Genomic DNA, 27,867 nt, shown 5'->3' with positions numbered 1-27,867 from the left:
AACAGAGGTAGGTACACTCACCTTAATGCCAGTGTTCTAGCTATGATTCTATTGTTTTTCATTTTGCCTTTGTACAAAAAATCCTGCCAACAAATAAAGCATGGCTCAGCTCCCAGCAGGCCCCACCCCCCAAATGCAACTCCCTCTGAGTATCTATCTTCATCCTTCCACTGCACTCTTTCAAAAGTTTTATTTCCCAGTGGTTACCTAAGAAATGCTGTAGGTATGTTTTCCAGGATCTCTTTCAGATGGCCCAGTATGTTAAAAGGGAATTGCTGTGTTCCCCTCTCTTAAGAAATCATCTTGTAGTAGACTCTAATTTGGCATCTGATGGACAGATCAACATTCTATTGACAAAGTGCTCTGGGCTGAGCTACAGAAAAACTAAAACCAGTTCAAGTTTAGGCAAAATTAAGTTGGGAGCAGCAGGTTCTGGAGGAGAGTACAGCTGTCTGAGTTGATGCCCATCTGACAGCCAGATCAGCAGGATGAGCCTCTTTCTCTGGCAAAAAGGTAAGTGAACACCACAAGATCTTGCTGAGTACCTTAGAGCTGAATGGCTGTGTTTGCAGAAACCATGTGCCAGCCCACAGTGAAGTGGATCCAGACCCATCACACTAAGTAAAAGGCACCTGGTCGCTTGTAGATTCCTATTTAGTGCTGGAGGACGGACTTAAAAACTTGCAGTTAGCACCAGATTGGCCCTACTTAAAAGCCATTTAGAAACTGTCAGCAATTAGATAATGTAGCAAGCTGAGTCAAATTCCAAACTCTAGCAACAAGTGGAAATAGCCAGGCAGCCACAGAAGGCTTCTGCTGCTCATCCAGCTGAGGGCCCTGGCCCATGCCACACGGCAAGCAGCTCACAGTTGCCCAGTGATCTCTGCTGTGGGCTTCAGACATTCCCAATAACCTCAGCAAAATGACAGGGGAGCCCTTAATGCACATTGATTCCGCAGCCCTCCGCTTCTCAAACATGAAAGAAGCAGTACAGCAGCAAACAGAAGGGGAATTAAATCAGACAACTGTACAGAACACACAATTTACCTTTAACTTTAATTAAAATAGAGTTTATTAGCTTTTCTTTTAATACAAACATGAGAAAGGAAAACCACCTGAAGATGTAGCGTTATTTCCAAAATTCAATTGTGATCAATACCTGAAGTGCCAAGTTCCAAGGATTTGAGAGCCAGGGGCTGGCGTATTTGCATACCACGAAAGACAGTATGCAGCATTTTAACAGCTGAGTGCAGCCAGGCTAATTGTTACACTCAGACCCCCACTCCCTACCCCCTGCTCTCAAAAGCGCGTGGACTCACTGTTCAGTGTGAGTTTCTGGACCTTGGCTAGATGAAGTGCACAGAAACTGTGCCATTTGGAGGGAGATCTGCTCCTAGGACAAACAGCCTAGAATCTATTTGGATCCAAGAAGGGAAGATATTACAAAGACTTGTAACAGGAAGAGTCTAGTAATACTTATCCTGTTCAGAGTTCAGTTTCAGAGCCTGAAAGTAAGGTCCATTCCAAAGTCTCAGAAGGAACAAAAACCCAAGCCTCAAAAGCAGTTACACAAGGTAAAATTCACTTTGGAGGAAAAAAGAAAAAAAAAGTTTTGCAGAAATATTTTTGATCATTTTCAATTATTTTTTTTTTCCCCCAATCTACCTGGTCAGGTAGTCTGAGATTCTCAAACTCTGTCTTATCATGATTGTAAGTCCCTCCCAAGAAACAAAAACTCAAGGGGAGCCAAATGGACACACAATGTCAGGTTTAGGAACTCCACTGTATATAGCACAAGAGATCTGCAGTAGAACTCGAGAAGCAGTGCTGCACACATGCCATTCACCACTGGATTGCTACGCTGTTTGGGATGGTGATGATAGTTCCAGACCAACTTTCTCATTCAATGCCTCAGAAAAAATACACAGATTGCGTCTCTTCCAGAGCAATAACAAGTATTAGAAAATGAGAGAAGCACCGTAATTCACAAGAAATGCAGCATGGACCCTATATATTTTAACAATACAGAAAACCACCTCTCTGCCCCCACTCAAAACATACCAAGTCCTTTGACAATCTACTGGAGTGAAGTTGTTGGTGCAGAGTTGGGATTCCTTCCTGCTGTGCAGCTTCTTGGTTATGAACAGATCACCAGTAATAGCAGCTTTTAGTAGCCAAACCAGGGAAAAACCGTCAACACGTGTCAAGGCTGTTGTTTTCAGCTCCAGAGTGGCTTGATACTTTAAAGAGTCCCGCGTTCTGTTTTGTTTTTAACACCGCATTGACCTGAAGTACGAATGCGGCGAGACTCTGGCTGACAGGGGAGAGGAGGGAAGAACGTTGTAACTATAGTCATGTGGTTAGTGTTTAAACTCTAAAATTTAAAACTACTTGTTATTAAAAACCTCAAGAGTTCACAGCTATAGGCCTACATAGTAAGCAAACATCTGTGGGGAAAAGATGGAGAGAAGTTTGTTTTTGCATCTCTGGATAAATTAAAAAGGAGGAGAGAGCTGATCTGACAAAGATCTTGTCTTGCACCAAATATGCTCCTCAAGCTCTGGGCTCCCTTGGCTAATTTTACCCCTCCTCTCCTTTTGCTGGAAGACACCATCACCACTGACTTGTGTGCATGGAGTGGTGGTATTCCTCCGATTCGTGTGGGCGCTGGTTCACGGTGCTGCACCTTTGTCTCTCCTCAGGAGAGGATGGCATTAGAACGGCGGATGCCAACTAAATTATCAGCACTGAAAGATCGTCTCATAGCAGCTTTTGACAAGTCTTTGTATTTGTCTTCACACAGCCGGGAGATGGCCTGGGTAGCACGTTTGGAAACAAAAGGAAAGTACACATTAGAAAAGCTGGAACATTTCAAGGAAGCATTTACAAAGCGTCATACCAACAGCATGGGCACTCTGCAGCTGTGACACTGCTGGCTTTTTTACCTGCAAAGTCAGTAAACAGCTACCACTTTGGAAGGAGAAGATTAAGGGGGTCTCTCCTCGTGCTATCAAGAACCTTACCCATTAGGAATCAAGACATTAAAAAGGTGAGTCTCGTTGGAATCTAACAGAAAACTTGGATCTGTTTTACACTTACAAGTTCATGCAAGTTTTGTTCCAAATTGTACCTAGTAGCTAGGTCTGGTGTTTGGGCTTCTAACAGCACTAACATGCACAAAGGCTTTTGTGAGAGGAAAGGCTCAAGCCAAAATGGTTTCTGCACTCCCTCAAGAATCCCGCCCTTGGTCCTCAGTACAAGTGAGCCCAGAAAACAGAAGTGTACGAGGACCTCTATTTTCCCTTTACTTTCTGTATACTATTTCCTGCAGGCTGCTTTTCCCACCAAAGACCACTCATATGGTCAGGTCAAGAAGGGAGGGCAGCTCTCTGCTCAATGGCACCGCAATAGCTGGGGCATTAATACAGCTATTACATATCCACGCATGTGGACAACTTCGTATTTAACTGTTTTTTCAGCCACTTACTGGCTTACCTCTGCTCTGCTCTGCTTATTTAGCTAGTCAAGCTGCCTTTATTCTGGTGCAGCCTTTTTAGTGCCAGCCTAATTATTTCCCGTATAACACATGATTGTGCAGAAAACGGTGCGTGTCCTCCCCTGCAAAGCCCATTTCTGACTGAAGCTTTCAGGCATGATCACTGCAAATAAATAAGGATACAAAAGGCTGAACTGAATTTCAGTCCTGAACATTTACTGCCATTAATAATTTACTGCCTATCAGCAGATAAACTTTCAGAGTGCTACAATCAGCTACAAGCCTACACCTTCCCTTTAAGGCAGCACCCATTCAACACAGCCCAGCATTCTGGAAGTTCAAAAGGTGAAAAAGCACTCTGAGCATGAATAAACCCCTAAGTGTATTTTAAAATAATTATTTACATTTATTTCTGCCGACCTTCTGGAGGCATGCATTTGGCTCAAGAGTGGCATTCTTTAAGACACTGGCTGTATGAGCTCCCGGTGCAAGACCAGACAGACTCTCCATCCTGTTTTAATTCTAGCACATCAATCATAAGGCAACCTGTGTTGACATATTTAGCCCCAGTAACCCATATGTTATAAATCAGTTTTCAGTCCCTGGAATACTAATTCACTGCTTCATAGCGGTGCCTATCTGCTCCTCAAATACTTCTAACAGAAAGGTAGAATTAAAAAGTTTAGCAAATGGTTTAAATATTTATCACGCTTTAGAATTAAAAACCAAAGTGCCCTATGTACGTGCATTAGTGGGTGTGTTATGGTAAATCACACGCCCTACTGAAAATTACTCTGCTTTTAAACACTGAGCCCCCAAATGTTAGCAAAGAAACAGGCTTACAACCTGTAAATCATCCACTTATGCCATAGGCTCTGAGCAGTTCAGTAAACAATTTTCAGTGGAATATGAACTGACCTACAACCACATTTACAATTAGTGACAGTGTTAGCTTAAAGTGTGAGCAACAAGGGTGAAACAAAGCAGAAGAGCTGCGTTGCTTCACTTTAAATAAAGGAATTTGTAGGCTTATCATACCTATCATTCCAAAGGACCAGGAGGGATCGGGCTTATTACCAAAGTTCAACCACCTCTAAGTGGAATTGGAAAAACTGGCACTTGGTAGAATTACTGGAAGTGGACAATAGAACAATAAGAGCCAATAATCCTGCAGAATGCCCCTGTCTGAATAGGGCATCAGTGTACACAGGGCCCACATTTAATGCCTTTGTTGAAAGGTTAACAAAAACATACGCACGGTTGTCAACTGACAGTTGAAAGGTTGCATTTATCAACAGGTAAGCTTTGCCTGGGAGCCCAGGTGATACAGGTATTTTCAAAATGTTTTATGTATATCCACCAACTAGGAAGAAGGTTCAACACTGCTTAAGTTCTTTAACATGAAGCCTCCACGTGAAAGAACGCTGCGGGGACTTGCGCCAGGGCAGCCTTCTCCATTTAGCAAAAGGGGCCAGTCATCTGTATTTGCCTGTATTTGTCATCTGTATTTGTCTCCTCTGGACATGCTGAAGTGTTCCTAAGAAGCAGCTATTCTAAAAGTTTGTCTTAAAACAACATTTCTTTGGAAAGGTGAGGCTCTAAAGATTGTGAAAAGAAACATTATTTCTGCAGCTGTCCCCCTAACAAATGGTTTATTAAACCGTGAGAGCAGCAAGAGCACTCCCTCTAGATTTAAAAGCAGCTGTGCAATGGGATGCAGTGGGAAACCTTCAGCTGGTAGTATTTAGAAAGGTCCAAGTGTGACTGTCTCTCGGTGCTTGGAATACAGACTGCAAGCAGGGAAAGACAGACAATCCATTACATATGACACTATCCTTTCAGTCTTCAGTAGCCTAGCTGAACTATAGCTCCCCATATAACATGCGCTTTATTCAATGATCTGCTAGACTTCCATTCCTTCCTTGGAGAACTAACTTAGCTGAGGCATGGTTTTAGAAGTGCTAGCTGCAGCTAGAAAGGGGTTAAATCCACCTGCAATGCACTCATCTAAAAGCTTTTTAGTTTTTCTAACTGCCACTTAATATGATTAGCAACAGATGCTCCTACTACATACAGACACACACACACATGCAACAGTCCCCTGCGCAGCCAACCTCAGACCATTACCTCCAGTTTCTGTGCTCTCTCTTTACTAAGGGGCTCCAGCAGAAAGCTCAGGTTATTGTCATCTGCTAGGGAGCGAAGATCGAAGTAGTATTTGGCGTAAACACTGGCAGGAACATTGATATTAAACTGCAGTAGCTCCAAGAAGTGTCTTTCCATCTCGTTCCTAGGAGAGACAGAAAACAAAGGAAAAAACACTGTTTCAGCTGGAAAATAAACCCCAAAGCAGCAGAACAACTGGAGACCTCTAGGCTATTTGTAAAACCAGCAACTTTGAACTAGTCATCGAGAGGCCTGCATTATTCGTTTCAAGAGATGGTTCATTCACTGGTGCTCGAAACAAGGTGCAGCTTTCGGGTCCTGGCACTTTCAGCTGGGAGAGAAAGGTAGTGCCCTGTCGTGCACTCGCGGGGCTGACCAGGAGGCTCATTCTTCAGAGTTCCATTAGAGCAGCTGTACAATTCATGCGCCATTCTCACTCTCTCGTACAGCCCCACGCTATAGTGATCAGATGAAAGGAATGATGTATGCTGTTTATTAGCTCTGAAGAACTTGCAGACATTTTCACCAGGCTGATAACAGGAAGGGGGTTTATTGAAGTAGAGTCCGACTAACAAAAGCAGTAGGCAGATCACCACGGCAACAAATGGATCTATGAAGAGCTGCTGCTATTATCTCACAGAAAAAAGCCTCTTGAAGCAACATGGATTCATCTCCAATAAATAAATAAATAAGCAGCATTAGGTGGGAGAAGGAATTTTCTCCTCAATAGCATTAGGCAGGATAACAAAGTACTGCGTTAAAGGGCACTGTCCAGTTTTTACTCACGCGTCTGTTTTCACTGGGCAAAATATTTGGAGGAAAGTGAGGAAAGCGCTGTGCCACAAAAAAAGGCCATTTCAGCTGCTGCACTGTGGTCAGCTAAGAAGTTTTTCCTGATGTAAATAAACAAGTAAACCTGGAAGAAATGAGTGGTACCCAAACCACTCAGTGGTTGTGTTACCGGGAACAGACCTTTATCTACAGAATCTGACAACTCTGTAAGTAAGTCAACTGCAAATACACCGGGGAATAAGGGGCACTGATTCAGGGGGAGCTTTAAGATGGATGTTTTACCTATCAGAAGGGGGAAATAAATCCAGAAACCATCCAGGCTGTGTCCTGTACTGGATGGTGGGTGTCAATATCAATAGCAGCTTTGTGCTTCTTTCTAGTATAGTGGACTTGAGTACCATTGAACCTAGTGCCAAAATTAATTTCCTGTTCATATGGTCATAAGCCTATAGAAATGTAAATCAGATAATGTTTTGATGATCAGCTGATCAGAGCTTGATTTATCCTGCAAATAAATGCTCTTCACTGCCCCTTTTGTACTCACTACACTGGTTTAATTGTATAAAAATACAATTCTTCATTGGATTAACAAGTCTATTTATAGTGGTTTAAAACCTGGGAAAGCATAATTCCCATGTGTTTCCTGTGCTTTATTTACAAATACGTGTGTCTGAAAGAATGAACAGCATGTGTCCCCTTAACAAGCAATCACAGCAAGATTAGCAGCTGCACAGTTAATTTTTCAGTGATTATGGATTCACTCCCATCAAAGCAAGCAAGTTTTGACAAAGGATGACTTCCAAATATCTGTTTAATTTCCTTTGATTTTTTTCCTCCCATAGGAATATGTAAATAAAACCAAATCAAAAAACCTCTTCAGTAAAAACCGAAAACAAACAACAAAAAGCCACCACAAAACTACAACTACGAAAGCTGGCAATTAAGCACGGTGCCAACCATGAATTGAAGGCAGTGTTACAAGCTTAAAACTCAGTTTTGGTGAGTATTTCAAGCAGTTTTCCAGGGTTCTGTCTGTGGTAAAATTACCCAATTTGTGATAAGTGAACTCTGCCCTGCTGCGGCAGTGCAAGGCCTGGCTGGGCACCCCAGACACTGAAGGGAGTTGTGCAGTTTCTGCCCATACCTAAATTCAAAGGTCAACACCATTTCTGATTAGATGGGGTCTCAGAGAAAAAAAATCCAAACTGGGGGAGAAGCAGCAGCCTAAAATCTTCTCCCTTCTCCTCCCCGCTTTGAAAATGTAAGTACCAACAATTTCAGGAGACCCAGCACCAGCAATAGAGAATAAACATCCTGCTTGTTAGAGATGCTTCAGTGCTATCAGTTTGATTTGTCCCAAGGAGGGCTAGAAGAAGACAGATCAAAAAGAGCAAGATGTATACCCTGGTGCTCCCAGCATCGCTGACCTCACTTCAGCCATCTCAGAGCTATTTGCAGCAACGCTTCAAGTGTGTTCCTCAGAGCAATAAGCACTCTAAGCCAGGCTGAGTGAAGATGTACATTGCATAAAATCACTAATTATGCTTTCCTGAAAGCACAGCTGGCATAGCCCTGCTTCTGGAGACAAAGAACTCCCAGACAAGAGGTACCTATAAAACAAGATATTATGTTTCCTGTTGCTGTTTGTAAAGCAAAATAATTGGAAAAACCAAAAACTACTTTATTCCCTGAAAAACAGAAAAGAACATTCCTCTTTACTAAGGAGTCCTAGATAAATACTGTATTTTAAACATTAGTTCTAAGCTGAATCCAAGGAATAGAATTGGGCAAGGACAGAATATCTGACAGAGGAGCCTACCAGTGCTATGTGCAAACTGCTACTGCCTGTTTGCTCCTGTACTAGAACTGACTTGTACTACGTAGGCCTGGATGTACAATCACAGTGTGATAAAACTCAGAAAGTTTATTAAGACCAGAATGAATGACTTAAGCTAACCTAGTATTTCTACCACCATCGTTATGAAAGAAATGCAGGAGGAAGCGAAGAGAGGGAGAGAGAGCTTTGTTAAAGGAAATTTAACAGGAAATATTAGGGCCAAATCCACTCCCCACAAACATGCTTCCAGCCCATAGTGGATGTACACTCTCTGAACATCCTCTGAAACTGCAGAATCCATAGGGCTTAACGCTGACTTCGTAAAGAATAAAGGAGCGGATCCCAAAGTTTTCAGAAACTGGAACCTGTGTCTGCTACAAGAATACATACAAGAAACAGCTCGACATGAGCAAGCAGTACTAAGAATTGGAATTTTCTTCCCAGCATTATAGGCAAGTCTAAGAACACATCTGACAAGGAGGACCAGTAGCAAGAGCTGGATGCAAGACACAGAGCCACAGATACCAACAGAAACAACACTCGTCTTCCAGGAGCATCAGGTAAGAATTCACACCTTGAAATACTTATGCACTGGCTGGATGCAGGAGCAGACATTTAAGTCACAGGTTACAGCTTACTTTGCAATTTTTCTAATTCTAAGCAAAAAAGGTATGGAATGAGACGATAATTTCTATTTTCCAAAAAGATTTTTGATAAGACTGAAAAACAGGACTCAGTGTTGTGCCAATGCAAAGCAGCAAGTCCTAAGGCTCATCAGTGGGGGAACAATGCTATCAAAAACTAACTTTGAAGTCACTTACCTCAGTAGTCAGAAATGATAATAAAGATTTCTCTCAAAGACAGTTGAAGCATAGTTTCCTGGGCTAAAAAGAGGTACTGAAGCCTGACACAGTGATGCACTGTGTGTATCCTGTAGCACCAGAGACAGGCATTCAAAATGGCACCTTCATGACAACTGCCATTTAGAAAACATTGTAGATTTGTAAAAACTTGCAACTTACATGTCCTCAACAGTAATGTCCTTCAATATTTGGCAGTAATCCACATTCCAAACAGCCTGATCATCCCACACTTTAGACGCCAGCAGAATAGCTCCTAGGACTATCCTCTTCCAGTTACTAGGGCAGATGTCAATCTCTGCATACGTTAAAAGCCTTTCCAAATAAACCTGTTAAAAAAAAAAGCAAAACAGTTTTACATGTGGGATACAGGAGCTGATTTCTGATCAAACAATCCAGTCAAATATGACTACATTATCTCATTATTATTGTCTAGAAGAAATTATTGGTGATAACTACATAGGTTGTTCTGAAAATAATGCCTCCTATTTATTTCCACGGAAACTACAAAAGATACAAAGGGCACAACAGCACTGTCTGATAGAGCAAGTTCTCATCTGCGAGACACAGCCACTACCATGAGCTGTGTGTTTTCTCCAGTAACTAACAGGAGCTTGTGTGCTGTGCTCGTAAAAATCTGCACCAGCAGAGGCGACTCACTGTTGCTCCTGCTGAAATGCACCACCTGCTGCCTCCCTGTGCTCACATCCACTGCTTGGTCTCCATAAATGCTCAGCGACCATCAACAAACGTGTTTTTTCTGTGTACCACCAACATCCACCTCTGATGTCATGGGCCAGCAGAATAAAGCAGGAGGCATTGTTTTTGAAGTAGCCATTGTATTTACACTTCCGAATCACAGCTTTTGAGAGCTACAGGTTCCTGGTTTTGTTATTCTGTTACCTAAACCGGGTCAAACGTCCCAGTGAAACCTCAGATAACCTGGTGGGTGCAGGAAGCTGTTGTATGGGTCTGTGGGCAGCATCAACCCCTATTTACCAGGGTCTCCCTACGCTTTCTTCATCTTTTGCTCACAGCTTTCAAGAGGACTAAAAGCTTTCCTGTATTAACAGAGCCACCTAGTGGTAAAGGCCACATTATGTTAAAAACCAGCTCCATTTTAAAATACTTTAGATGTCAAGACTGCTGGGGAATATCACCCCGCTCTGTCAAATTGCTTGCATGTCTTTGGAGAAGTGGAAACTGAGCCTGTTTAATTGCCACATTGTCTTTTGGTGATAGTTCTATTCTGCTCTTTTCAGATTGTTCTGCAGACAAGCCACAATGAAGACTTTAGTATGCAACAAAGCACAACTGAAGAGATCTTCTAATGCAGTGATTATATAGGCTGTGTTTTTTCCCTTTCCCTTCAGGTATTTATTTGTGTGTGTGTGTGTACATGCAGGCATAGAAACATATGCATGTGCATAAAGACTGGTATTTTTTAAACCCGTTTTGCTTTTGGAAAGCAAACAGCAAACTCTGGTGAGATGATCTTCTGTTACTACTGCTCTCAATCTCCATGCACCTCCACGTCACAAGGGGAAAGGGGTCCAAAAAGAAATGAAAAGAGAGAAAAACAGAGAAAAAGGGAGCAGACAGAAAGGTGTCCGTGACTGAAGGGCATAATAATAAGAAAAGTTAATCTCCTGGAATTGCTGCACTATTGATTCTCAGCCTCTTAGAGCATGTTATTTGTGCTGTTCCAGTTCATACAAATTCAAATGTGTCCTCTGTATCACAGAAATAAAACATGACTTCGTGTGGTCTTAGTACACCCCACTGCTTATGATATGTCATGTTTTGCCTCTCTTGAGCTTCTTCAGTGAGTTATATATATTATGAAATTAATAAGTATCTGATTGGACAAGTAATTAAGTATTACACATTCAAATACAGGAAATCTAAGATCCTTTTAAGTGAACCACTTCTGTGACTACTTGGAAATATTTTCTAATGATCTTGTTGTATGGCATCTTCATTATTAACATGGTTTCATGAGACAGTGTAATATCTCAGTTCAGCCCAGTTCATTCACTGAGGGGAAAAATTTTTCCAAAAGCTTTAGGCTCAGTGATCGAACATCTCTTACCAGTGTCACTATTGCACATTCAGCTGTCAGCTGTGCAGCGCTGAAAAGCGTCCGAACAAAGCGGTAGATGTGCTTGTGATCAGGGTCGTGCTTGTAGTAGTCATCTGGAACTTCTTCCCGCTGAAATAAAGTCCTCTGAATTACTGAAAGTCTGTCTTACTACTAACCGAGAAGAACAGCCATACTGTTACTTCTCACCAAGCAGAAGCTTACACAACCTTTCCCATCTAAGCAGCAAAACAAAATCATACACTGAAAGAAACAAACAGCATTGCAATGTTGTGAATATTAGAAACAAACTTAGAAACACTACAGCTTTGGCTGATATATTTGTTGCCTAATGGGACAGAGCATGAAAAGTCTTTACATGAGTTTTTCTTGAGAAATTCCAGAAAGATAACAAAGGTAACCAACAGCTAGATTCAACTCTGATGTGATGCTGTTTCTAAATACAGCAGAGAATACAAGCTTAGAAATACATTAATCTGTAAAAGCAATGCTAAAATGACTGTTAAGCAATATCTTTAGAGAACAACGCGTGCAGCTAATTATTAAAGAACAATGGGTACTAGGCCCCAAACACTATTGCTGTAGACACTGTGAAGTAATTATTACCTTTCCTCTCATAAGCATGATGCATGGTCTTTACTATATTTCTGTCTCTATACTGGACTATGATAGAAGAAACTTTTAACTATTCCCTAAAGGATACAGTGATCCATCCAAGTGGGAAAGACTTTTAACCAATTAAAATATTGTTAAAAGAAGAAAATAGACGAGCAGTTTTCATTTGAAATATACATGAGCTAGCAAGTGCTTGCTCTAAATACATCTGTTTTTATTCCAGATAATGCTGATGCATAGAATAACATACGTTGCACTATTGAGAAAGGGTGGTGTGGCTGATACCAGAAATCCACTGCACACCATCTGCACTGTACCTGCCATATGAACATGTAATGTTAAATAATTTTGCTTCTGACCTGCTGTTAATATATTTTGGTCTCTTCTACACATCAAGATAAAAAGTAACACATACACAGAGGCTCAAGAAAGAAACACTTACTGTGAGAGGATGAGATTTTTCATCAAAAATATCCAATGATCTGTCTGAATCTCTGCAAAGCAAAAGTCTGTTTTAACATCAAGACTTCATTGGTAATGCTATGATCCACTAAAACGTGCTGTTCGTTGAAGAACAAAGGAACATTTTTTACAGTTCAACTTTTCCTAAAACAATAATAAAGTTATATTGCATTTTTGCAAAGCATTTAATGATGAGATCTTACAGCTGAATATTTAACAAGATAAACAATGAACCCATGATCTCACCAGCAAGTCCAAATACAGAAGCCATCGTTTCTATTATACCCAGTGCACTTCCTCCTTAAAATGTGACACCACCTCATTAATGGCATTTATTATTTTAGAAAGGCGGCTTCCATTTTGAAGTGTGCTGTAATTAGCTGTAATGGCAGTGGCTGTTTGTACACAGGACAGTGTTCCTTCCAACATCAAAACTAATCTTTCCCTCTGTACTCAGGACAAGCCAAACCAAATCTAAAGGCTGGTTTGTGGCGAGCTAAGTGTACTTCTCTCACTCTCCCTGCTTTGACTTCTTATGCTTCATTGTTGAAAAAACATGTGCCACTGGACAGGTATTTTACTGACCATTAGGGGGGGCTACAAAGAGAAGGCAGATACACCATCAAGTTTCCAGATTTTTTCATCTCCTTTAAGTTACAACTGGTTGTTACTGAAACACCACGGCCACAACCCTGGCTCAAAAATAAAATCCCTATGTTTCAGATAAAAACAAACCCTGGAGTTCACTCACCTGTTCTTTATATGGTAGAATATTGCTAATGTTACACTAAAAAGAAAAAGAGAAAAGAAGTCTTAAGGCGTATTCTGTGCAGACTGTTCCACTGCAAAAGCTGTTGTTCAGGGCAAACTGTTCAAAATCTATTACGTCTTCTCATGTTCCTGAGTACCCCATGCCACATTTCTGTTCTTTCAACAGAAATGACCTAGATCAGATCTGCTAGCAAAGCTGCTGGTAGATATGGTACAGATATTTGTGCCATGAATTAGTTACATCAAATTTTAAGCACACACCTTCACTGTGATTAAGTGATATTTATTGAAAGCATGGACTATTCACAACTGAAGCATGGTAACAATTAAACACACCAGGACATATGTTAAACATAGGCAGGCTGGAACTAAAACCAAAGCCAACAGCCCACCTTTATCCACTAGAGGGCAGACTAACACCACTGGCAAGCAGCAAACACTGCTACAAACTTCCTGAGAGTTCCTACAAAATCCAATTCAAGTTTTCCCAGATCTACAATTTGATCACTGAACTCCTCCCAGTATATACTTTATAACCCAAAATGCCAGCACGTTTCTGCACTGGTTCTGGTTCTCAAGTGTATGATAACTCATCTGAAATACACGTTAGCTCTGTAGCTTTAAAGAGAACCAACAACCACCCTGCTTCAGTAGTCTGCAATTACCCAGACTCCTACACCCCTTCCACGACTAACCTGACCAAGCAAAGCTGCGATCCTATCGCTCAGCTGTATGGCTAGCTTTGGAACAGACAATGCCTCAAAATCCCACACAGATGTGGCTTAGTCCCTGTCGATAACAAATGGTTCTTACCACTTTATTGTGCTTCTAAGATTAGGTTGACTGACCGTACTGTCATCTATAAATATTGTTGAGCATGAGCTGTATTTTTTTGTAAGCTGTCCTGGAGAAACCTAAGGGAGAAGAACAGAAAAGAAATTCATGAAGATTGATTCTGTAAGCTTGGTTTACCACAGTGAATACTGGCTTTAAACCTAAAGTAGCTACTGAGATCTTTGAAGATGACTGCTCCCGATGTGCACGTTACCTCATGGCCATCAAGTTGCTTGGAACACCCTTTGTATAACATAGGCTTATAAGCCACCTCTTGCAATACACAACACGTTTTCAGAGGAGTACTTTTCAGCAGAAATAGCTGCAGCTAAAGCAGCAAATCCTCTGCTTTTCTCAGTTCTCCTCTACTCTGTTCTTATCAGATCTGAGGTCTCAGTCTTCAGTTTATTCCTGTTTCAAATACTAACATAGGCAGTTTGACTTTATTTTATCCTATACTGTTTCGGAATGCTCAGCAATGATACAACAGAATCCATTATTATTCTTCCTTTTGCCATCAGCCACTCTATGTGCTGTAATATTATGCTTAATTTTTTTAAAGACAGGCAAAGACAATTCAGTTTTATCTTTCTAACAAGGATTTAGAATGGACGCAGGACTACATACGTACAACTACTACAGTTATTTCTGGAATTTGTGTACTCATGTTACCTAAATGGCAGCGCTACCTCTGAGCGTTACTCACATGGTTGATGTGGTTACTCTTCCTCTTCTCTCGCACTAGAAAAAATGGAGAAAGGATATGAACTGAAAAGTTTCTAAAATGCAATCCTGATTTACATTCAATAACATCATTCTATTAGTCTACCCTTCTCAAGTACATGAGCATTAAAAGTTTCTAAAAAAGAGACCAGGGTTAACTTTCAGCTGCTGTAAGAACATCAGAGAAGCAAAACAGTGCTGGTAAAGGAGAGCAGTGCAACAAGCTGTACATGTGACCACTCTGGGCAGGTGACGGACCCTTTCCATGAAGGACTGCACTTAGACAATCATCACCTGTAAGCAGGGCACATTCTCACACTTCAGAAGCCACCCCAGAAGAGGCCTGCACTTCTTTTGTACCACCTCCTCTAGGGAATCACACTACTGCCCCTTCCCTCCGCTCAGAGATTACCTGAGTGCTGCAAAGCTGACACAAGTGATGATCTCACCACTCGCAGTATTAGCAGTGACAGACTGCCAAAACAACACTGCTGCACTGTGAGGAAGCTCCTCCAAGGTAGAAGATTCTATGGCTTTCCATCAGCCCAAGTGCAACACAGGCTTAGAAAAAATGCTTCAAACAAGAACTACAAAAGGCACAGAAGCATCATCTTAAGCTCCTTTTGAGTTGCAGCTTCAAGCCTTAGTGTTGTCAGAATTACTTTTCATTTATGCAATATGAAAGCACCTCTACTACAGTAATTGTTAACAGGTGACTTTCTGATTTAAATAAGGGCTCTGCAAAGAAACTGAAAATCCCAATACATCCATGTAATTAAAACAGGGTTCAAGAATAATTATGCTGCTAAGCCATTCGTATGGTGTCAAACAACACATGCAGAAGCAATTGATCAGGACTTGTGGCTTAGCCTTACAATTCCCCACATAAAACTCTTTGTTTTTTTTTAACTTAAAACTATTTTGTTAAACTTTAACTTGAAAAAAGGAAGTTTTTAAGAGTTCTTGGTAATAAAAACAAAACTGAAACAAAAAAACCCCAACATTACTGCATGAAGCTTGAGTTCCATCTGCCAAGTACCTTGCTCAGAAATCTCCTGATATGTCAGTCTTTAAAACCACAAGTGTTCTTCAGCATTACGTAAATAGCCTATGGGCACATTTCTGTGCTAACGTGGAAATTATTCATCCCTGTGTCTTGAAAGAATTGAGTTAATTCAAATGTTTTCATGGTATGCAATTAAAATAGGCTATTTTTTTTTTTCCTGTTTTCCTCTCCAGTTTTTAATTGGAAAAAACCTTTGCTTACCATCTGTTTGAGACTTGCTCAGGAAAATTGTGCTTGCTCTGGGATGATCAGACGGATTGGATTCCAAGGCTAAATCTGAAAGAGAAAGGACAGAAAAGGAGAGGCCATCAGCACAGGACTAGGGTTACTGCAAAGTCCTCATCCAGTCTTACAGTGCTCAAGCTCAGTGATGGAACTGAGATCAGAAACACAAAATGAGCTCTCAAGCAAAATCTCTCTCTTGCCAAGATAAACAAAAATCTGGCATTTTCCTCTCAGAAAAAAGCCTGCGGACTTGCTCCTACCACCACGCCTCTCTGAAGCAGCACGGTGTCCATCAGAACCAAGCCAGGGCAGGCAGCTGGATGCAGAGCCTGGGCTCAGTACCAGGCAGAAAGGCAGAACCTCACTGAGACCTGAAGTTATGGAAACAGACGCTGTGGGCTTTACTCCCCCTCCCCCCCTACGCTTTATGCATCCAGTTGGGTCAATAAATAATCTTTGTGGACTTGCAAGGAGTTCAGCAAGTAACTTAGGGTGCAGCTAATTATCAAAACACGGATCTAACACTATTATGGAATTTCAAGTAAAACTCTGTGCAGCTAATACATAGCTACATAAAAGCAACACGAATGCTTTAATCCTTTGTTGCAACAAAGTAATGGGGGCACTAGATGAGGATAGATTACTCCCTTAGATTAAGATAGGAGTGAACTACTGAAAATGTCATGATGAATTTTGATCTTCACTAGCATGACTTCTGCAAGCAGCTGTTTTTGCTGTTGTTTTTGCACATGCTACCTCCTGTAAAGGAACCATCACTCTAACAAGAGGATCCCAGAAGGAGTAAACTCTCAGCAATTTATGTTCTCATATTCATGTGTGCCATTTACATCATGCTAACCATCAAAGCAAGCAAGCTCACAAACCTGCACATCAGTGTTCCAAGGCAGTACACCAGTGTTTTTCTAAGGGTGTGACAACTGCAAAGTTATCTAAGAATCACCATCAGCATTTCATGAAAAAAAAACAACTTAAGAGCTTTTTATGCAGGTGAACAGCAGCCAAGCACACACAGACTGTCTTGGTGCTGGAAGCTTTAGTGACAGGAATGCTTTGTGCTGCTGCCACACTGAGAAGCTTCCACACTGAGCCACAGCACAGACATAGCCCTCAGGTGTCAGCGATGGAATGTAATTGTGAGAGAACATGGATGCCCAAGAGTTCTTGCTCCAAGTTCCCACTGGCACACAACATCAGTACCTAGGCCTGGATATTCTCCAGGTACTCAGCTTACACCACTGATGTTAGTCCAGCGGCATTGTTCTGACACCGGTCCAGGATGCAGACCACGATAGCCATGAATCTCTAATACACAAATACAGCAGCCAGCATCCATTAAGGAATGTGACAATTTTTCATCCAGGAATTTTCCCTCTCAAAAGAGGCCATTGTCAGCTATGAAAGAAAATCATCTTGAGCAGGTTTTAAAAGTTAATGGGAGGTCAGGCTAGCCGGCATTGGGTTTGTGAATGGCAGGTCCTGCTTTACCAACCATCATCTCCTTCCATGATCTAGTGATCTGCCTGGTGGGTGAGGGAAAGGCTGTTGATGTAGTCTGCCTTCACTTAGCAAAGCCTTTGACACTGTCTCCTACACTATTTTCCTGCAGAAGTTGGCAGCCTGTGGCTTGGGTAGATACATTCTTTGCTGGGTAAAGAACTGGTTGGAGGGCTGAGCCCAGAGAGTGGTGATGGACTGAATTAAATCCAGCTGGTGACTGGTCATGAGTAGAGCTCCTCAGGGGGTGGTGCTGTGGCCTGTCCTTTCCAATATCTTTATTGATGACCTGGATGAGGGCACTGAGTGCACCCTCACTAAGTTTGTAGATGATGCCAAGTTGGCTGGAAGCATCAACCTGCCTGAGGGTAGCGTGGCCCTACAGAGGGATCTGGACAGGCTGGATCACTGGGCTGAAGCCAATGGGATGAGGTTCAACAAGACCAAGTTCCAGGTGCTGCAATTTGGCCACAACAACCCAGCATAATATTTTGTAAATAATTACAAATAGATATTGTAAAATAACTGTAAAAAGACAACTTGGACACCAACTCTAGTTTCGTGTTAGCACCCTACTAAAAATAAAATTATAAAAAAAAGGCTGACATAAAGAATTCACTGATGATGATAAATTTCAAGTAACTTTCTGGATTTGAGGAAGAGGTTATTCAGAAATGGAAGTATAAGGTGTCTCCTTATAACCATTTGGAACTTCTTGATTCAATTTCTATCCTCCTGATGCCTCATCTCCCTGCCACGGACCAGTGAAAAAAGCCTGGCTATGTCACCCCAGCATATCCTGTAGGTACTGACAAACTCCTGTTAGACATGCCTGACAAACTTGGCTTTTTCTTCAGGCCAGCTCCCTCAGCTTCTCTTCATCAGTCACTTGTTCCAGGCCCTAGAGGATGCTGGTGGACTCAACTCCCTCCAGTTTATCAGTACCTCTCATACAATACAAGAGTATTGGGGGCCCAGAGCTGGATGTAGCTTCTGTCTAATAATATCTGAGGAAAAGGGGACAACTGCCTGCTAACATGGGCCAGGATGCTGCTGACCTCCTTTCTGCAGGGGCACACAGCTTGCTCAGGATCAGTGTGCCATCCACCAGCACACAGCCCCTTCTCCACAGAGCTGCTCCCCTGCAGCCAGTCCCCAGCTGTGCTGCTGCTAGTTCTGGCCTCCAGGGGCAGGATGTTAGGCCATATGATTAAAGGCTCATCCTCTGCCCCAGGGAGATGTAAAGAAGCCCAATAATACAAGGAGCACGCACGGAGCACTCCAACCAGGCTACTCTCCTGGTTACCAAAGAGGACAGTCAGCCCATAACCTGTGTATCAGAACACACACAGGAGGGGGTCAACACTGCTCAAACTGCCTTACCCACTGAGGGACACCGATGTATTCAGGGCTCATTAAGGAATGATGTAGAAGAGCATTTGGGAGCTGTACAAGATCTATGTTATATTTAAGGGGAAGACCAAAAGCTGGGAAAAGAAGGGAGCAAAGTAGACTGAGAAGGAACAAGCACAGGGGAATAAACGGGTCAGACACTTGTAAATGGGTTGCCTGGAGCCTAATCACTGCAGTCTGTCCTGTCTGTGCAGCTCTGAGCACCAGCACTTGCAGCTCATGTCCTGGTGTCAGTAACAGGGGAGGTACCAGACAGACTGTATGTCTGAGACCTGCAGGGTCCTATACTATGTACATGCATCTGAAAAGGTAACAGGCTTTCAGCTAACAAGCTTTCACTCTGATCAGCCACAAAGGGAAACAGCATGAGGTGGCTGACACTGTTATGTCTGTAAGTTCTGTTTTCTGCCTGCACTGACCTGTATGCCAGCAGTGTAATTGTACATATGAGTGCCTTTGGGAAAACACATACAGACCTACAGCTGCAGCAGCCTTCCTTCTAACAGGCTGTTTCCTTGCTTTCTGTTACCTCACACAGTTCCCTGTTAGTCAGCTGCTCAGTACAGCCCCACCACACTGGGTGTCACAAAAACTCCCACTGCTCCACATCTGATGCAGCACCTGGGGAAAGGTCCTGGCCAGCACTGGGAGCACAGGGGAGGCAATTCAGCTCTGTGACCGGGAGAGATGGGCTCCACCCCTCTCGGACCTCATTTAAGGGCTGCCTGCCACCCTTTAAACGGGAGCCACGCCCGGAAGAAGTCCTTGATCGCCGACGTCAGCTGCTTCGGAGCCGTCCCGGTCGGCTGCGTGGTTGGGGGGGGTGTTTGGAAGGTTCTTTCACCCAGGGAACCCCAAGCGAACAGAGCAGCCCGGCAGCTCTCGTGAGAGTGTGCAGGTCTCTGGCTGCACTGAGTGCATGAGCAGGGCGCTTCCTGTGCTGGGTGAAGGAGGCAGAGGCTGTGTATGATGTGACCAGGTAAACTATTTACTCAGCCTTGTAGCTGACCTAAAGGAAGAGGTGGAGAGGCTGCAGAGCATAAAGGACTCTGAGAGGGAGATTGATTGCTGCTATCAAACCCTATCGGCCCCTAGTTCCTAGCGGCTGTGTGAGGAAGGAACTTCCTTCCCTAGTTTGGTGCACTGATTACTACCCCCTGTTACTATTCCAGGTTGGTAGTGATGATCTAGGAAGAACTTCCATAAGGACTCCAAAAAAGGATTTCAGAGCTTTGGAGCATCAGGTAAAGGGTTTGGGAGCACAAGTCAAGTTCTCCTCTATCCCTCCCATTTTAGGGAAGAATGAGGGACTCAATATAATGGGCCAATGGATCAATACCTGGCTCCGAGCTTGGTGTGCCCAGCAGGGTTTGGGTTTTTTGACCTCAGCTCTGTTTGCACAAGACTGGGCCAGCCAGTGACGGATAGGAGTGGCTTCTCCCACCAGTCAAAAGGGGTCCTAATATGAGGGTTGGGTAGGTTCATCCAAAGGGCTTTAAACTAGGTATAAAGGGCGTTGGGGATGTAGCTGGGGTCACCAATATGGAGACTATATGTAATGTCCCTGTGCTTGTGGGAGAGGAGCATGCTTCTAAGCCCCCAAGGTCTTGGCCCTTGGTGAAGGAGGAGGAGGACTTGCCCCTTTGTAGGAAAATCATGAGGGCTGGTGTGAAGCTGGTGGCTGTGGAAACACCTGAGTGTGGTCATGAGGGTATTAGGGCTGCTGCTTATCACAAGGAGGCCAAGCTCAGGTGCCTTTACACTAATGCACACAGCATGGGTAATAAACAAGAGGAGCTGGAGACTGTTGTGTGTTCAGAAAGTTTTGATATAGTTGCCTTCATGGAAATGTGGTGGAATGACTCCCCCAGCTGGAGTGCTGTGTCTGAGGGCTATCGGCTTTTCAAAAGAGACAGGCTAGGTAGGAAAGGCGGTGGTGTAGCACTCTATGTTGAAAAAGACTGTGGATATGTAAAAATCGATGATGGTGATGATAGGGTTGAAAGCTTATGGGTCAGAATAAAAGTTAAGGCCAACAACACTGATGTGTTGCTACAGGCCACCCACCCAGGATGAAGAGGTGGATGAGATGCTCTATAAACAGTTGGGGGAGGTCTCAAGGTCACTCCCCCCCATTTTGGTGGGGGACTTCAACTTCCCAGACATCTGCTGGAATTACAATACAGCAGATAGGGAACAGTTTTGGAGGTTCCTAGAATGTGTGGGAGATAACTTCCTGACACAGCTGGTGAAGGAGCCTCTTTAGGACCATGGCTGAGAAGGTCCCTTGGAGGATAACTCTGGAGAGTGTGGGAGCCCAGGAAGGCTGGGAATACTTTAAATAAATTGTTCTAAAGGCGCAGGAGCTGACCATCCCAAAATCATGAAAGACGAGCTGATGGGTAAGGAGGCCGGGCTGGCTGACCTGAGAACTTTGGCTTGATCTCAAGAACAAAAAGAAAGTTTATGGTCTCTGGAAGAGAGGACGTGCTACTTATGAGGATTACAGGTATGTAGTGAAACTGTGCAGGGAGAAAATAAGGAAAGCCAAGGCACAGCTAGAACTGAGCTTGGCTGCTAAGGTAAAGGAGAATAGTAAATATTTTTATAAACACAGCAACAGCAAGAGGAAGGCTAGGGAATACCTCCATCCCTTGTTAGATGCTGAGGGCAACTTGCTCACCAAGGATCAGGATAAGGCTGAGGTACTTAATGCCTTCTTTGCCTCAGTCTTCAATAGTAAAACTTGTACCTCCCTGGGAACAAACCCCCCTGCACTGGTAGATGGGGAGGGGGAACAGAATATGCCCTGCATGATCCACAATGAGATGGTTCTGGACCTGCTTTGAAAGCTGGATGTTTACAAGTCCGTAGAGCCAGACGGATTGCATCTTAGAGTGCTGAGGGAGTTGGTGGATGTGGTTGCCTAACATCTCTCCATCATTTTTCAGCAGTCTTGGCTGACTGGGGATGTCCTGGTGCATTGGAGGCTGGTGAATGTGATGCCCATCTTCAAAAAGGGTCGGAAAGATGATCCTGGCAGCTACAGGCCCATCAGTCTCACCTCGGTGGCTGGGAAAATGTTATGGACTGGATAATCTCAGGAACCATCATGGATCAACTAAAGGTCAGCCAGGGGATCAGGCCTAGTCAGCATGTGAAGGGCTTGAAAAATCAGCCCTATGAGGAGAGGCAAGGAGGCTGGAGCTGTTTAGTCTGGGGAAAAGGAGGCTGAGGGGGAGACCTTATTGCTCTCTTCCACTATCTAAAAGGTGCTTACAGTGAGAGCGGTGCAAGTCTCTTCTCACTGGTGACAGGATGGGGGGAAATGGCCCAAGCTAAGTTTAGGTTGGATGTTAGGAAACACTTATTTACAGAAAGGGTAGTTAAGTACTGGAATAGGCTCCCCAGGGAGGTGGTTGAATTGCCATCCCTGGATGTGTTTAAGAGCTGTTTAGATGTGGTACTCAGGGACAGGATTTAGCAGAGGGATGTTAGAGTTAGGGTACTATGGTTAGGCTGTGGTTGGACTTGATGATCTTCAATGTCTTTTCCAACCTGGGTGATTCTATGATTCCTTGTTGGAGAACCCTCCTCTGTGGAGCTGCTTCTGCTGGTCCTTATTTGCTTTGCCCCCTCATTCCCCACCTCCTGATTCTTTGGGGGAGATACCATATAATGCTGTCTTATCAGACCACCAGGTCAGCAATTCCCCACCTGGCTCTGGTGCATCAGGCAAGTCCCAACAAAGCCCCTGTGCTCAGAAACAGCAGGGGTGGACAGAGATCCTATCTTCAAGAGCACATGAGAGAAGACTGCCAGCAAGGCCTTGTTCTGGTTTCTTCAAAGAACATACAAAAACCTAGACCTATGCAGAGCATGGGGATCTGGTAAGCAAATATCAGCTGTAAGAAGTTATCACTCACTCAGAAGAAGCAGTAAGAAGCACAAACTAACCCAAATGGAACATTAATGTAAAAGAGCTGCTGCTTCTGAAACTGGAGAGGAAAGCATTCTGGCCAATCCCAGCTGCACACAGAAGCAATGATCAAGGTGCACAGCTAAGTGACCAACAAGCAGCTCTATGCTCACTTCTGATATTCACCATTAACAGAAGACAATAACCTACTGAGAAGAAGCTTTCAGTTCTCCAAGTTGTGTTTGTTCCACTTACTTTACACAACCTCCCCTTTGAACATCAAACTGTAAATAGAGATTTACTGCTCAACCAGAAAAGCTGTGCACAGAACAGGTTATATACCTCAGGATCTTGATAATAACATTTAAATAAATCCTTTTGACTCTCTCAGCAGCAAAGCTAATGATCTCTTCCCATTTGAACCAACTTCTGCAACATTACAGTTTCAGTCTCTCCGTATGCTTTGTCTCCCTCCCACTCACCCTTCATTTTTTTTGCCTTAAATAAACATTTACCTTGTAATGTAACATCCCTGTTTTATGCAAGTACAAGATTTTCTGGTTTAAGTTGGATTTGCAATGGATGACCCAGGCAGCTGTGACCAGAAGCCTCTGGAGCCAGCAGACCATCATCACCTGTACCTCAACCCCTGGGAGTACTTCAGATACAGACACTGTTTCCAATTTTTCCATAGCCAGTACTTTTCAGATTAATTTAGGTTAAATAAACCTTGCCTTACAGTTTGAAATATACAGCAAAACATTAGCATCTGCTGAAAACTAAACCAGGAAACTCAGTGTTTTAATTCCTTACCGTAGCACACAACTGTGCTGCATTAAGTGCTACTTCACTACAGAAATTTGTTTCATACTTATATTCCAGGTAACAGGGACAGCAGGTACGTTTGTAGCAATGAGATGCAACCTAAGTTCTCAGATTTATATGCTGTATTTCACACAATGTATTTGTCCTTTTCTACCCCCAAAATCAAATTAATGTCCAAAAGCTGAGAGCTGTCAAACACGGTGCCTGCTAAGCAGTAGGCTGGAGAAGTATCACAAAGTATCTCAGCAGCCCCCATGTAAGAGCCCAGACCTGTAAGGACCATGCTGTGCCTGCTATACATATACACATTCACATATAAATATATATGGGATGCAAAGTGTAGCTGGTAGCTTCTGCATTCCTGATACAAGAAAAAATTTTAGCACAAGTGGAAAAGGATTATGACTTAGGAACACCAAACTTTAAGGACAGACATGTAAGGAATGAAGTGTTTCTGTGGCACCTGGAGATACGCTTCCTGCTACGTGTAGCTGTCCTCTTAACTCCTAGAACAGCACAGGGTAAAACAGAAATAGCCAAGATGATGCTGACTTTCCCCCCCAAAGATTCTCATTTCTCTGTAAAGTACCCAAGAAAAGGCCAGCTAGGGGTTCTAAGGCTTCTCTTATTGAAGAAATGAGCAACTTAGCTAACCTATCATATTACTCATAAAAATTATACAATATTTATGCCTAAAACTGAACCCATGAACTACCCACCACTATAGCAACAAAGTGACGTTGTGCAGCAGCACAGGAACACGCAGGGTTTGTTATGCTGACAGCTTTCATGCCCCAGAGCTAACAGGGCCAAGCACGTGTCCCCTGTATCTGTAAGCACTGCATTTACAGATCAAACATTTTCATGGAAAGTCATATATAGACAGCAGTATCACTGACAACCTTACATCTGCTCTGTAACACACCATTTCCGATTCTCCACAAGTAATGTATCACGCTATGAGGCTGACTGCTTCAATTCTGTTCAGTTTGCACTTCATAATGCTCAAAGAATTCCCCACACAGAGCTGTATTGTCATAAAGCTGTCAAACTCTGATACTTTCTGCAGCCCCAAATAGTTCTATCAGCCAGAAAGCTGCAGACAAGTAGCATTCACCAGCTGCAGCAGGTTTCCATCGTGCATGGTGATCTTTGAAGCCATCTCACACTCAGACCATCTCAGCTGAGCAGTGTGGGGGTTAGCTCCAGCCTCAACATCAAACCTTCCACCACCACAGAAGTATGGTTTGAGATTGACAGCTGTTACCTTAAGCTTGGGTTGTACCCTTTCATTTAGATAAAAAACATAATCAGTACTTCCCTACTTTGTGGAAATTCTGATGTCTGGCTGTATAGGAAACTGTTAATCACAGCCTGAACCTCTGATTAACCAGCTGAGGCAAGTGTCGGGTCAGCTGTGGGAGCACAGGTGAAGCTGTGCCCCTAGAAGGGGTTGAGATTGACTCCGCCTCTCCTAGACTTCATTTAAGGGCTGACCACCACTAAGGCAGCATCTCTTTTGGAGATTGCTCCTTTGTGGATTTTGGGTGACCAGCCTCAGCATTTTCCGTCTAGACTGAAGGCCTTGGGATTGGTGAGTTTCTCCTATAGGTAACCTTTGGCTAACTATTATACCACCATTCTTGTATTATTATTTTATGTACACTGGATGATTTCAAAGTTAAGCCTAATTACTCTGGCCTGCTGAGATGATCACATAGAGTTCAATTAGATCTAACCCCTGCTCCTGAGCAGATTTATTTAGTTTAGGCACTTCTGCTGGACTAGTCAGAATCACTGGTTCAGTTCTTTCTTGCTTAACGAGTGTAGGAGAGTTCTGACACTTCTGCAGTACCTTTCTGCAGGAATGAGATTTTATTTCTCCCGATGGGCAAATATGATTTCCCCTGCAGTGCTGCACGGCTGTCTCAGGTGAGGGAGCTGACTGCTCTGCTGCACTTCAGTCACAGCTGCAGCACAGAGCTGTGTGGATCTGGGCACAAGGGGTAACTCTGCTCCTCAGCCTCACTCACCCAGTTTCTTTCCAGTCACCAAAAATCTGTTTGTGCCCTCACGATGAACTTAGGGGGATGGCATTAAGTGTCACTGTGCCCACCCTATGCTAAGGATGTCAGACAGCTGTTTTCTCCCACTTGTTTCTTGTAGGTGCGGTCATACTGAGTGCAGCACTGGATTAAGCCAAGTTCCAACAGCAGAGCGGTGACCCCGCGCCACTGCAGCACCGGCAGCAGACGGCGCAGCCCCACCTGTTGTGCCGGGCACGCCCGGAGCAGCGGGCCGTGCTGAGCCGTGCTATGCCGTGAGGAACGGCTCGGCGGTACGGGCTCACGGAGGGCTCCGAGCAGCACGAAGGAGCCGTGAGGCAAACGGCCCTCAGCGATCGCCCGCACGCCGGGCTATAAATCACGGCGTCCAGGGCTGATGTCACGGCCCTCAGGCTCCGCAACGCCCCGCCGCCCGTTCCCACACACCCTTCCTTCCTCCCGCCCGGCCCCGCTCTACACGCCGCTATCGCGCCCGGCCCGGAGCCGCCCCCGCCCTCCCGGTCCCCGCGGCGCCGTCCCCGTCCCGCAGCCGCCCGCTCCGCTGTGGGCACGGCGCCGCCGGGACAAAGGGGCGCTGCGGGCGGGACATCGCCCCTCCGCACCGCACCGCCCGCCGCTCACCATCCGGGAACTCGCGGTCGCTGATGTGCTGGAGGTGCGGGCCGCCGCCGCCGGGCTCCGAGTCCCCCGAGTCGGCCTCCGCCGAGCCCGAGCCGCCGCCGCTCGCCGCCGCCTGGTACGCGTCCGCCCAGCGCTCGGGCCCCGCCGCCGCCGCCCCGCCGCGGGCCCGGCCGAGCTTGGGGCTGGCGTCCGGCGACACGCAGCAGGTGACGGTGTTGCCCATGGAGCTCGGCGCTCCCCCGCCGGGCCTCGGCTTACGCGGCCGCCGGGCGGGGGAGGGGGGGCTGGGGCGCGGAGGGCGCCGGGCCGAGGGAGGGAGGCGGCAGTCAGCGCTCACGGCCGCATCGCCGTCGCCTCCCACCTCCGGCGAGGCGCGGCCCACGCCCGCCCCAACGGCCGCGCGCGGCGACCCACGGCCCTGGCGGAGCGGCCACCTTCCCCCGGGCCGGGGGAGGGCGAGAGGCGCGGCCCCGCCTCGCAGCCACCAATCGCCCGCAGCCGCCCCGCCGCGTGACTGCGCTCCGCCAACGGCACCGAGCGGCGTCACCAGCCGCATCCATCCACCGCCCTGACCGGCTGCACGCGCGCGCAGCTCCGCCCCCAGCGCCGCCCATGGAGCGGGACCCCGACACCCTGTGTGCTATTAACACCTGGGTTGGGTGCCCGCCGTCAGCACACGAGCTGTTCCACAGGCCTTCAGCTCTGCTCCCAGATACCACCTATGGCTCTTGGTGCGCAGTGGGGAGACAGTATGCTCGCTTCGCTTTCCATGTACAAGAAAGTGACTTTCCACAAGCTGGGAAACAAACCCAAACAGAAGCTGTAGCCACCAGGAGAGCTTCCAGCAGCCCCAGCACCGGGCAGGGCTGCAGAGTGAGGTCAGATCGCAGTGACAGCAGCAACCCGTGTTCCCACACGTGGGGATGGAACAGCGCTGTGGTTTATTCTGAGAACACGTAGTACCCAGTTCCCCCTTGCTGCACATGGGAAGCCAAGGGGCCCGCTTACTGCAGCCCACCCTGCAGCTGCTGAGCCATCTATGTCATTGCATGCTGCAGGCACAAAAAGGGAAGGCCTCCAGGCCTGGCAGGGCACTGCAGGGTGCCATGTTCCTGCTCATGGGCTCACGGGGAGGTGGTTCTGCTCTGTGCTTGCACTGTTTGCCCCACACACATCCTTACACTGCCCAGTCCAGGCCTTCCCCACCATGGTTCCTCGCCAGCAGATCCGTGCACATTTGTGTTTGACTCCTGCAGAAGCCAGGTGCTGGAGCACACGGCCACACAGCTGTGCAGCCCAGCCTCCACCACACAGAGCCGTGAGAAGCTTTATGCCTGAGAGCAGAGCCAGAAGGCATCACTACCAGCTGCTGTCTGAACAACTCTTGGGGAACTCAAATACCTGCAGGTATTATAGCCCACACCAATGGCACCGAGCAGCCAGGAGTGTCCCTAAATATCTGGAAGGACACTGCAGCTCCTTAGGCCATCAGCTTGGCAATCAGTCCCAGCAACGGAGACCAGCTCTTTGCAGATGCTCATTGTGCTTTGCAGGGCCAAG

The 27,867-nt window shown here is 45.1% G+C and overlaps 1 protein-coding gene, 1 long non-coding RNA gene and 1 other non-coding gene across 3 annotated transcripts; 2 read left to right on the top strand and 1 right to left on the bottom strand.

Moving 5' to 3' along the window:
- Nucleotides 1-1,054: 1,054 nt before the first annotated feature.
- On the bottom strand, nucleotides 1,055-26,780 carry CCNYL1 (cyclin Y like 1). The gene is made up of 10 exons (XM_015868196.2): nucleotides 26,308-26,780; nucleotides 15,925-15,999; nucleotides 14,641-14,675; nucleotides 13,914-14,014; nucleotides 13,081-13,116; nucleotides 12,310-12,361; nucleotides 11,244-11,363; nucleotides 9,314-9,480; nucleotides 5,624-5,786; nucleotides 1,055-2,815 (listed from the first exon to the last, which is right to left on the bottom strand). Exons 1-10 carry the CDS (start codon nucleotides 26,528-26,530, stop codon nucleotides 2,699-2,701), a joined length of 1,089 nt encoding a protein of 362 aa, XP_015723682.1. The 5' UTR covers nucleotides 26,531-26,780; the 3' UTR covers nucleotides 1,055-2,698.
- On the top strand, nucleotides 2,815-11,392 carry LOC107316554 (uncharacterized). Its single transcript, XR_014948347.1, has 4 exons — nucleotides 2,815-3,049; nucleotides 7,297-7,453; nucleotides 8,736-8,851; nucleotides 10,414-11,392. It is a non-coding gene; the product is annotated as an uncharacterized LOC107316554 (transcript).
- LOC107316557 (uncharacterized) lies at nucleotides 20,042-23,322 on the top strand. The gene is made up of 4 exons (XR_001556434.3): nucleotides 20,042-20,120; nucleotides 21,234-21,385; nucleotides 21,828-22,003; nucleotides 22,570-23,322. It is a non-coding gene; the product is annotated as an uncharacterized LOC107316557 (long non-coding RNA).
- Nucleotides 26,781-27,867: the final 1,087 nt, after the last annotated feature.

Source organism: Coturnix japonica, chromosome 7, assembly GCF_054131305.1.
Source record: "Coturnix japonica strain WE chromosome 7, WE-NBRP24, whole genome shotgun sequence".
Lineage (NCBI taxonomy): Eukaryota > Metazoa > Chordata > Aves > Galliformes > Phasianidae > Coturnix > Coturnix japonica.
This window is presented reverse-complemented; position numbering and strand designations above follow the sequence as displayed.